Genomic DNA, 11,499 nt, shown 5'->3' with positions numbered 1-11,499 from the left:
CAACTACTAGTACAGAAGTACTACACCACTGCTACAGCAGTACTACACCATTACTACAGCAGTACTACACCACTACTACAGCATGAAGCTAAAACAGACTTAATAAAAAAAGATTTCCTGAGGGATAATGCAGCTTTTGCATATGTTCTGCTTTCTGGTGAAAATTTAAGTTTAAAGTAGTCCAGAATTTGGGAGTTTTTCTATCCTATTAAACTTTTGTAAAAAATAATAAAATTTCCTTTAACTGCAAATTTCTGCAAACCTTTTCTGTTTTTCATTTGTCGTTCTGATTTATTTAGATGGAACTATAGAATGAATGTGTTCGCTGCATAAAGATGGCAATGAAATGGCTTTAATCTTGTGTTTGGTTTAATGATGACATGTGGTCCCCATGTCCTCCAGCAGCACAGGCCAATAGCAGCATAGCTGTAGCGATAGCTAAGGATAACCTGAAACAGTAGTAATCCTAAACTACAGCAAAACTACATCAGTGCTTTTCTGCATTTATGGGTGTAACATGGTTTGTAGTACCTTTTGTGTTGCTCACTATATTGATATGTGTTCTAGGTTTGGTGTGGGGGAATCTCCGTGGCGACAGGCCTGCAGGTGCCGAGCTTCATGGGAAACTTTATGTCGACCAATCGAGGTCTGCCAACGGACCAATGAGCAGCTTCTACCTGATCCAGATTTAATCTTTTATGTCTTTATATTGATTATAGAAAATATTTATAGAAAAATCTTCTACGTGAATTTAAAAAAGGTTTTATTGATTAGCTGAGTCTGGGCTTTTATTGTGAAGAACCCATATTTTATGTCCCAGGAAGGCGGACAGATTGATACTCTGGACTTTCACAGTAAAAGCTTGTGTTTTATCTCCTTATGAATTTAATTATTATGCTTTTACTGATTCTGAATTCAGATATAATTTAAAAAAGCATTTAAAAATCACATTAGAGCAGCAGAATAATGTTAAAATTTAAAGATGTGTCATTTTGTTTTGATGGACTGATGATTTGTTTCTCTGAATAAACTTCCTGTTAAATCTCAACCAGTTGTCATGGTGATTCAAAACAAATTAAACAGATTTATTTTGGTCAGTTCAACAGACAGGAAGTAATCTTTATATCATCGCTGGTTATTTTTCTTGCTATAGATGGCCGCAGTAAGGTTGCCCATGGCAACAGGTTGATCATGGTGAATCATCTGATAAACCTAAAACCTTAAATCCCCAAATTATTCAAACCCCAGACAAGTTCTGGCTGAAAAGTTGACTGGAAGTACTGGTGATGAACTGGACCAGGCCAGTTAGAGTCTAACCCAGCTGAAGATTAGGGTGATGGTAAAGAGGCCTTGCAAGGGGAAAGACTTTGTGATCAACATAAAAAATTTATCATTTTAATAATTGAGAACACAGAGACTAAATACTACATCCTTCTCATCAGACTGGGAAAACTGGGTTCATACTGGGAGAACTGGAATCATGCTGCCCAGTGAATGTTTTAGGTTTATTTCTTCAGACAGATCTGTTTTATTTTCTTTCTTTTATTTTTTTTACTAAAATGAAAAATAAAATCCTTTAATTTAAGCAAAATACAATAAAATCCACAAAGATAAAACAATTCCAACAAAAGAACAGGATAGAAACACCTGAGATGAAGTGAAAGAAGAGCAGGGTGGTCTCCATGGCAACAGCACAACAAATGGAGAGAAGAAGAGACACTGGTGAAGATCAAAGTGACGTGAAGGTCCCGATCCAGCGCCTCAGTTTGCTGCCATGCAGCCGCAGCTTTGGTCAACGATGATCTGATTAAGGATCTGATTTAATCTCTACGTTTTTATTTAGTTTAGCTTTTTTTTAATCTGTAATGAGCTTTTATTACATGTACTGCTTTAGAACTTGCATTTAATTGCATCTATGGTAATCTGAGTAAAAGGTTCTATCAAAGCAGCAGCTTGTTTATCATAAGCAGGGTCTGGGATCCTGAACTGAAGAAGTTCTGTTAGTAGAAAGTGTTTTAACTGGAGGTTCTAGCCCTAAATGATCAGACCAGAGTGAAGGAGGACCAGTATAAGACCTGAAGATCCAAACGGACTGAGAGGAACTGGAGACGTTTCAGGACGTCTCACTTCTCTGCTTCCTTCAGATATTCTTCCCTCCTCATTTAAAGCCAGTGTTTTCTCTGATGCGATGTTCACTAGAACTTCCTCTCTGACCCGGAAGAACAGAGCCGACGGGTGAGTTCAGGTTCTAGCTGATATTTTTCTGTCCTTTGGTTCCGTCCAGCTCCTTCTCTCCTGATTCTGCTCCACTCCACCAGGCAGGTCATTATTCATCAGGTGCTTGGCTGCTGATTGGCTGCTGGTTGGCTCCTGCTTGGGGTGATGATGATGTGTTTCCGTGGAAACCGGGATGAGTTTTATGGGGAGGTCCTCCTATTGGATGGCAGGAGGCTGCCTCTGACCTCTGAGCAGGGCATCAAGGTGAAGGTCACCTCCTGTTTTCTGATTGGTTCATCCTGCTCAGAGCGGCTTAACTCCTCCCTCTCTGCCCCTCAGAGGTCTTCCAAGGCGGCGGCCATCTTCCAGCTGGTGGCTTCTCACCTGAACCTGGTCCAGGTCCAGTTCTTCGGACTCAGATTTTGCGACGTCAAACAGCGTTCGGTGAGAATAAACACAGACGATGCGATGCTGTGTCATGGTGTAACCTCAGAGATCATGTTTCTCGTTTGTTCCAGTTCTGGTTGGATCCGACCAGAACTCTGCTGCAGCATCAAGAGCTCAGTAAGGATGAACATTTTTATTCAAACGCTTTAGATTTTTATTTCGTTAACTTTTCCCCCTGGTTTGTCTCAGTCGGGCCTCCATACATTTTCTACTTTGGAGTAAAGTTCTACGTGGAAGATCCAGTGAAGCTGCCGGACGAAACTACAAGGTCTGGTTGTATGGAGTGAAGTTTGCTCCATAATTGCTATAAAAAAAGGAAACAGTTTTTAATGGAAATCCAATCTGGAAATAAGACAAAAAAAAAAAAACATCTTCGTCATAAAAGAGAGTGACTTAACAGTTCCAAAATAAAAAAATACCTCTATAAAACCTCAAACTCAACGCCATTGCTTACAGTTTGAATTGAAAAAGCTTCCTGGATGGAAGAGAAACGTCTTCAAACTTGGAAACAAAGTCCAAACAAACAAAGTTTTTTTTTCAAATTATTAAATTTTTTTCTAGATGTTTTTCATGTTTTATTTTTTCAAATGTTATTTTTTTTTTATTAACTTTTTGAGATTAAATTTACAGATTGGATTTTACAGATCACTTTCTCTTCACTTCTAGAGGCGTGCTTTCCGCTGGATTGATGAGAAAAATCACATTTCTACTGGCTTGTATAGTCTTCATGGATGTTAGGAACATTTTTATTGGTCACGCACAAGCAGATTCTAGTAATTATAAATCTAAAAAAAAAAATTTGAAAAAAAAAACTAAGGTTTGAAAATCTAAATAACAAATCAATATTGAAAAAAAAAAATACTGATTTGGAAAATTGTAATCTAGGAAAACAGAAAAGTTACTCTTAAAACAAAAGGTTCACTTCAGGACTATTTTTTTTTATTTTTCAAACATCCATTAATGAGTTAACCACTTAACGAGGTTTAATGAGTTCATCTTTATCAAATCCAGAACCTGACCATAAAACAGCTTTTATGAAGCTTGAATTGCCACCAGGGTCAAAGGTCAGAGATACTCCTGCTTTTCAATTCAATTCAGTTAATTCATAACACATGTCATCTCAAGACCGTTTCCAGTTCACCAGATCATCCAGTCAGATTGATTCAAAGTTTTCTATCTAAGGAAAACCAGCTGATTGCATCGATTCATTGACTCTTCAGCAATCCCTCACACTAAGCATGCTTGTAGCGACAGTGGAGAGGAAAAACTCCCTTTTAACAGGAAGAACCTCCAGCAGAACCAGGCTCCGTGTGAGCGGCCATCTGCCGAGGCCCACTGGGGTTCAAGGAGACAGAAGCAGACAAAGAAAAAGAAGCATAGATACAAAAGGCAACTGTCAACCAGCTCCACAGGCGGCCCCGTCCAGGAAACACACAGCCAGGCAGACGAGCTCCGAGCCAGCTCCCATGTCAGAGGATGAAGAGAGCACATCCAGTTAGTCACAGTCAGAGAAACAGGACTACACTGGAAAACAGGCCAAGCTCCAACATCTAGAAACAAAGGTGTTGATGGCAGCAGCACAGCTGATATTTCTCTCCAGGATGGAGTCACAGCCAAACAGGAACAGACCAGATGAAGCTACTATGAGGAAAAGCAGAGAGAGCAGAACGTTAGAGATTGAACTAACAGATTCTGCAGAGTGGGAGAATAGAGATAGAATGAAGCAGAAAAAGGGGTCCCTATGTCCTCCAGCAGTCTAAGCCTATAGCAGCATAAATAAGGAGATAGAGAAGAGAAGAGAAGCTATAGCGATAAATTATCAGCTGCTCTCCAGGTGCTCTGACCTGTTTCCTGGGGTCTCCACTAGGGGGCACTACAGAGAACCAGAGACCATCTATGACCCCTATATTTTATTACCCCCATTTTCTGCTCAGGCAGGTCCGGCTCTGTCAAAGCTGCATTGCTGAAACTGATGTGGACACCTGATGGTGACGCAGTTGTTTGTGGTTTCAGGGGTCAGTTTTACTTGCAGCTCCGTCAGGACATCCAGAGAGGGGTTCTTCCATGCCCCGCCCACCTTAAACCCCACCTTTTGGCCCTGATGCTGCAGGGTGAGGGTCACAGAGACGCCAACGATCACTGATCAATGAGCTGAGAGCAGCATGAGACCAGCAGCTGTGTTTCTCTGTCTCAGCGGACCGCGGGGACCACTGTGGAGAAACAACGTCTGAGGACCAGCAGGAAGTTCAGCTCATCCATCGAACACTGAGGTACGCAGGAAGTTAATTAATGCACCAGATTCTGATCATCAGCTCTGTGATCGATTAGTTATAGACTCTTCCTGTTGCTGTCCAGCGGAGTCCCCCGCCTTCAGGCTCAGAACCACTTCCTGTCCCTCTGCAGCTCGCTGCAGATGTATGGCGTCACCCTGTTCGCCGCCTGCGTACGTTGACCCTCCCCCCCCCGGCCATTGACTCATCAGGTCACCATCTGAGTCTCATGGGTCTGTGTCTCCTGCAGGGGCAGAACCACACCGAGTACTTCCTGGGCCCAACCCCAGTGGGTGTGGTCATCTTCAAGAACAAGGTGCTGGTGGGAAAATATCTCTGGTGAGTGAGACCTCCCCACATGTCACCGACGACCAATATGGCTGATCAGATTAGAATTGAGCGTCTCCACGGTGACAACACCTACTTATCAGATGATCTGCTGATTAGAGATCAATAACAGAAACTAACGGAAGATTCTTATTCTGCAGCATCTCATCTGAGGACCTGGAATCTAAAATCATCAGACCTTTAGCATAAAAACATCCTGACAGAAAGACACATCATACCAGGAGTCGTTCAGGATGTTTTCTTTTCTACTAAAGGTCTCTGTAAAATCATTAAAGGGGTTATAGATTGATTTTATAGGGTCCTTCAGGTCTCTAATAGGGTGTGTAACATTGGTTGGGCTGAAAATGTCACATTAGCTGTTCTATGAGCCCTAATGCAGCCTGGTTTAAAGCCCTAGAATGAAACCACAGGTTTTCTTCCTTTTATGGTATGATCATGAATATTTAGATGAGCTGTGCTCTGATTGGTCGGTTTACAACGAGCCAAGCTGCTGAGCAAAGACGCATCATAGCAACAAGCATCCACTCACTGAAACGTCAGATTGTTGATATGGTAGGGGGACCAGACGTCCTCTTTTTCCCGGACATGTCCTACTCTTCATACCTCTTAGGGGCCCCATCACTGACACCTCGTAGGCCCCCTTCGCAATTGTAGACTAGGACGTCTGATTGCAGACGTAATTATGCGAAAAATTCCCCTTAAACCCACCTGACACTAGATAAACTGAGCTAACTGTGTATAGATCATTAGACGGTTTGTAAAAAATACGCTTATATAATATGTTTCAAACCGCAATAAAGATCTTAAAATTTTATTTTTTACACTACCCCTTGGAATTATGGGTAATCCAGAGTGTTGTACCTAATATGGGGCCCATCCAGATAATGTTGATTACCTGCTTATTGTTGTGTCGTTTCATCATCGATTAAAAACACTTATCATTTATTAAACAGTATGTAATAATTTTATATTTAAAGTACTTTCAGAAGTTTGAATTCTGAATATGAGCGGACTTTTCCTTTAAATATAATATTTAATCATAGAGCTGAGAGTAAAAATAAACAAAAGGAATTTTCGAAGCTAATAAATTCAGTTTCAAGTCATTAAATTCGATTTAATTTGAATAAAATCTTTAAATTTCAGAGTACATGAATACAGATTAGGTCCCTGAATATCACTTTCTGATGGGGAAAGTTTCTGATCATATTTAGACTAAACTTAAAGATTGTTTTCAATGAAAGAAAAGAACAGAAGTTTATCAATCATAAAAAAACAGTTGGGATTCTCAGATACATGAAACCAAAACTCTGCCTCCAGCTTCTGCACGTCATACCCGCCATCTGACCAGAGTCCTGTTGGAAAGAGTTGCTGCCCTTTGGATGATTAAAATATATAAAAATTATATAAAATGTTTTCTCAGACTGACTGAGTTCTGCAGTGATGTTGCTTTAAATATGGCGCTTTAAAGAGTCCCTTCCCTCTGGTTCCCTCAGATGATAGCAGCATCTTTGAGAACCAGAGACCCGAGCAATCAGTGGTCAGATCTAAGCAGGCGTTTCCCATCATGCATTGCAGCAGCTAACACTGCAAAAAATTTAAATCTCAATAAGTTTTTTTCTTAAAATAAGTGAATTTTTTTCTTGAATTAAGGAGGTAAGGGAGAAACTTTGCCAATGGAACAAGAGAATTTACATTTAAAATAAGAAAAAAACAAGTATATTGTCTTATTTCAAGGGCATATTATCTAATTATCTTATTTAAAGAGTAAAAATACTAATTCCATTGGCAAATCATCTCATTTACCTGCTCAAATTAATGGTAAATACACTTAATTTAAGATATTTTTACTCATATTTAGATCATTTTTGCAGCTAACGCAGCTCATCCTGGATCCTGACTCAGCTTCAGGTCTCCTGTCTTCTGTTCTTCAGGCAAAGAATCACCAAACTACGCTTTAAGGACGAGACCTTCGAGCTCCAAGTCTGCAGCAGAAACGTGAGCTCCCATTGGCCGACAGATGATGATGAGGAAGAGGTTGATGAAGATGGTGATCAGATTGTGTTTCAGGGCTCGGAGGCATCGTTCTTCTTCCAGATGTACGATCGCTGTGACTGCAGGCGTTTGTGGAGGTGCTGTGTCGAACATCACGCCTTCTTCAGGTAACGAGGGAACGTCTACATGAAGCAGCAGCGGGGTCAGAACCGGCTCTGGATGGTCCGGTTTAGCAGAAACATCAACAGGAGGAGAGAATACCAGGAGCATAAATGCTGTAACTTTATTTATTTAATCAAATAACTTTCAGACTTTCATGTTTTATTCTGTAAACTCGCACCTAACTGGCTGCGTGTTTAAGCAACAGATTAAAGTGCAGCTCCAGCTCAAAGGAAACAGTAACTTTACACACATTCTAAAGTCGTAGGGAAATCATATTTAAATATCAAAACATTCTGGATTAAACATGTATATAAATGAACTCTTTATCAGAACATATTGTTTTTTTTAAATCCTTTCTTAAAATCTGTGGGTTTTTTCCGTTATCTTATTCAGGCCAGTTAGTTCTACGTCTAGCCTCACGAGGCCATCCTGATTTCGCGAGCTTTCAAGGTTTCACTCGCAGATCAGTCTGGAGACTCTCCGTTAAAAAAAATTTGGAGCCGTTCACCAAACGAACGTCCAATCAGCGTTGGCTTTGAGGCGGGTTGAGGTGTGACGCAACGAGAAGCGCGACAGTTCAGTCTAAAGAACATGGCGGCTTCAGCCGATGAAACTAGCGTTAGCGTGGCTATCGAGCAAGTTTTATCCGAATTACAGAGTATTTCTTCACTGGAAGAAGAGCAAAACACTGCTCTGGAGGCTTTTCTCAGAGGAAAAGATGTTTTTGCTCTTCTCCCGACTGGTTTGTGGTTGTGTTTTCGTCGTCGCTCTGTTAGTATGTCATATGCTTCGTTGATCTGATTGGTTTATTTGGCCCGTCTATCACCAACATAGGCCAATCAGCTAACCAGTGTTTTCGGCCCTTCCCAAAATTTCTTCAACGGAAGGTTTCCAGATGGATATGCGGAGCAAATCCATCTGGCGGAGTCAGGTTAATTATAAACCTTGTTATTGCCAATATTCATGCTTGTCCTTCAGCATGTACTGCTAGGATTATAAGGCTACGAATAAGGATATATAAGGCAGTACAGCTGCTTCTATATTTGGCAAGCGAGCCAGAATATTCTACATCAGCATCTAAATTCATATGTCGCAGCTAATGTAAGAAACGGTTGAAATCAGAATCCTTTCCTTTCCCATTGAGTTGCGTCCCAGTGTTCACGGGGATGGACGTCTGTGTCTTCGGCAGGCGTAGAGCTAACAGAACTGGCAGCGTTGCGAGGCAAGGGCTCAAACATGTACGGCTGGAAGCCTTCTACACCAAACCAAGCTTCTGCCGCCCTGGCGTCCTCTTTCACAACATCTTCGTCCCCGCTTTCCTCCTCTAAATAAAAAATGGATGACGGAGGAGACTCATCCACGACCTCCGACACTAAACTCTCCTCCTCTTGCATGTTTCCGCTGTCCAGCGTCGTTTCTAAGTCACCAATTTAGTGCTACTTGGTCCCAATGGAATTTCCCATTGGGAACCTGCTAGCACTAAGTTGCTAACTGGTTAGTAAGATGCTTCCAACAAACCGGCCACAACCAAACATGCTTGCGAACCTTCCGCCACAACAACCCCGCCATCTTGATGATCGACCAATGAAATTCACTTTATTCACTCGTGTAAAGTCGGGAACCACTCGGGAGAATTCAGAAATGCAGCGGTTGGAACGGCCGCTTCGCTACAACTTTAAAATAAATTCAAAACTTCAGTCCATCCATCCATTTTTCGTCACGCTTATCCCAAGCAGGGTCAATAGGGGTGCTGGTGCCTATCTCCAGCTGTCTACAGGCGAGAGGCGGGGTCCACCCTGGACAGGTCTGCAGTCCATCGCAGGGCAACACAGAGACAAACAGGACAAACAACCATTCACACTCCCACCTAAGAGAAGCCAGTTCACCTAATAGTCCTGTTTTTGGACTGAGGGAGGAAGCCAGAGTACCCAGAGTGAACTCATGCATGCTTAGGGAGAACATGCAGAAAGACCCCGGGCCAGGAACTGAAACTGCGACCTTGTCGCTGCAAGCAGCAGTGCATTTTTCTATTAATGTATTGGAAATTCAGCTATCTAACAGTATCAATAATCAATCTGTTTATTTCATGTTATATTTATTCGTTTCATGATTTATTTATTTCATTTTTCCTCATTTAACCTTTAAAGTAAAGTCTTATCATACAACCATACTGACCTTTAGCTACGCCCTGGAAGTTACAAACGGATTTTGTGTTTGCAGGATGTCGGACGGAAACACGGCGACGCTGCGTCTGAAACACAGCAGGTAAACCGTCTCCGCCAACCGTGGGATCAGAAAAATACAGCCGTTCATCATGTTTTTCATCAATCCTACAGTTTCGCCCGCTCTTCATCTCTGACTCTTCCTCGGCTAAAAGGCAACCGGCTGAAAAGTCTTGACAAGAAAACAGCAGCAGACGATTGTGCGAAAACCAAACCGTTCAGTACGTTTAAATTCTTTCACTGTTTGTTTGCAAACTCTCTGTTCAAAAGCCCTGAAAAAAAGAGAGCCTCAAAATAAAATAAATCTTATATAAAGATTTTTCTGTTTCTTAGGATTGTTTATTATTTACCAAAAATGGTCTAATAATAGCAGGTTGCCAACTTTGAACTGTAATTGAGCTGAGTGCTTTGGCTCCACCCCTTTTTTCTGTCAGCCAATCAGAAAGCAAGTGAGATCAGCGAGCAGATGATCCGGCAGATGGCGCCTGCTGCTGTTCAGAGGTCAGAGAGAAATTAGCTCTAGAAATAGAGCTAGAGTTCTGATTCAACTGACCCCGCCCCTTCCAAACAGGTCAGAGGGCGGAGCTACGGTTGACCTCATGAAGCCCAGTGCACCATGGGAAAACAGCCAATCTGTAAAGTAAGCAAACAACTGGTTGTAGCGTCTGTAATTTCATTTCTTGAATCATATCATTGCTGCACATCAGATCTCCACATTTTCTAATCCCAGAACTACTCCTCATGTAATCTGATTACAAGTCAAAAAGTCTGACTGAGACTTTTTGCAAATCAGTTAATCTGTCGATTTTTTTTTTAATAATTAGATAGTAAAAGTTTCCTTAAAGAAGATTTTTTTAAAACGAAATTGAACCAGGTGGAAGTAAAACTTTTACACTTGAGGAGAATATTGACAGACAAATACGTTTTTTTTTTGTTTTTGTTTTTTTATCTTAAATGCAAAATGCTTAAATATATATTTTTTTTTTTACAATTTTGATATAATTCCTGCTCTAAGTGGGTCCCCCTGTCAGCTAAAGGCATGTCTTACAGTCTCTATACTCCATTTAACGATTAATCGATTACTGAATTAGTTGACGATTATTTAAATAATCGATTAATTGCGATTAATCCGATTAATTTTTTCAGACCTAAATCAGATTACTGCACCGGCTCCTACAGCAATTACAGAAATCAGATTTTCACTCAAACATAATTACAGCACGCATTCATTTCATACCTGCTCTGGTCAGTCACAGAGAAGGGGAATCACTGTTTCTGATATTTTTAAATATTCCTTCTGTTTCCTGTAATCCAGACATTTATTCTGGATGTAATCTGATTACCAACGTATTTATTTCCAGAGGCCTTTTCAACCCAAAGTTTCCATCAAACATCAGAGAAGAACAAGGAGGTCAACAAAGGTGACATAGAAACTAACTAACTAACTAACTAACTAACTAACTAACTAACTAACTAACTAACTAACTAACTAACTAACTAACTGAATTATAAACTGACAGTATGGCTGTCCTAGTTGACAAATTAATTGAGTGACTGATTAACTGACTAGAATAACTAAATATGACTAACTGGCTATTTAACTTGTTAGCTTTATGACTGAATGTTTTACTGATCAGGTGATTGAGTAGTTGACTACCAAGTTGACTGACTGGCTGAATAGGTTACTAACTACCTCACTGAATGACTTACCAATTAACTAACTAACTAACTAACTAACTAACTAACTAACTAACTAACTAACTAACTAACTAACTAACTAACTAACTAACTAACTAACTAACTAACTAACTAGTTCACTGACTGACTAACTGGTGAATTAA

At 40.6% G+C, this 11,499-nt stretch overlaps 2 protein-coding genes across 2 annotated transcripts in view; both read left to right on the top strand.

Moving 5' to 3' along the window:
- fsd1l (fibronectin type III and SPRY domain containing 1-like) overlaps positions 1-1,030 on the top strand; it is a 9,796-nt gene extending 8,766 nt beyond the window's left edge. Inside the window, exon 12 of the mRNA XM_015395471.1 lies at positions 568-1,030. Within this exon, the coding sequence (XP_015250957.1) occupies positions 568-666 (99 nt within the window). The 3' untranslated portion in view covers positions 667-1,030. The remainder of the gene's footprint in view (positions 1-567) is intronic.
- A 707-nt stretch (positions 1,031-1,737) lies between these two features.
- The window catches only part of epb41l4a (erythrocyte membrane protein band 4.1 like 4A), a 15,598-nt gene continuing 5,836 nt past the window's right edge, over positions 1,738-11,499 (top strand). Inside the window, exons 1-16 of the mRNA XM_015395476.1 lie at positions 1,738-2,235; positions 2,319-2,481; positions 2,557-2,661; positions 2,736-2,781; positions 2,854-2,932; positions 4,678-4,775; positions 4,859-4,934; positions 5,020-5,107; positions 5,185-5,273; positions 7,214-7,277; positions 7,350-7,441; positions 9,657-9,701; positions 9,773-9,879; positions 10,093-10,159; positions 10,230-10,298; positions 11,020-11,079. Of these exons, the coding sequence (XP_015250962.1) occupies positions 2,383-2,481; positions 2,557-2,661; positions 2,736-2,781; positions 2,854-2,932; positions 4,678-4,775; positions 4,859-4,934; positions 5,020-5,107; positions 5,185-5,273; positions 7,214-7,277; positions 7,350-7,441; positions 9,657-9,701; positions 9,773-9,879; positions 10,093-10,159; positions 10,230-10,298; positions 11,020-11,079 (1,184 nt within the window). The 5' untranslated portion in view covers positions 1,738-2,235; positions 2,319-2,382. The remainder of the gene's footprint in view (positions 2,236-2,318; positions 2,482-2,556; positions 2,662-2,735; positions 2,782-2,853; positions 2,933-4,677; positions 4,776-4,858; positions 4,935-5,019; positions 5,108-5,184; positions 5,274-7,213; positions 7,278-7,349; positions 7,442-9,656; positions 9,702-9,772; positions 9,880-10,092; positions 10,160-10,229; positions 10,299-11,019; positions 11,080-11,499) is intronic.

The sequence above is a fragment of the Cyprinodon variegatus genome, unplaced genomic scaffold (assembly GCF_000732505.1).
Source record: "Cyprinodon variegatus isolate N-32 unplaced genomic scaffold, C_variegatus-1.0 Scaffold743, whole genome shotgun sequence".
NCBI lineage: Eukaryota > Metazoa > Chordata > Actinopteri > Cyprinodontiformes > Cyprinodontidae > Cyprinodon > Cyprinodon variegatus.
This window is presented reverse-complemented; position numbering and strand designations above follow the sequence as displayed.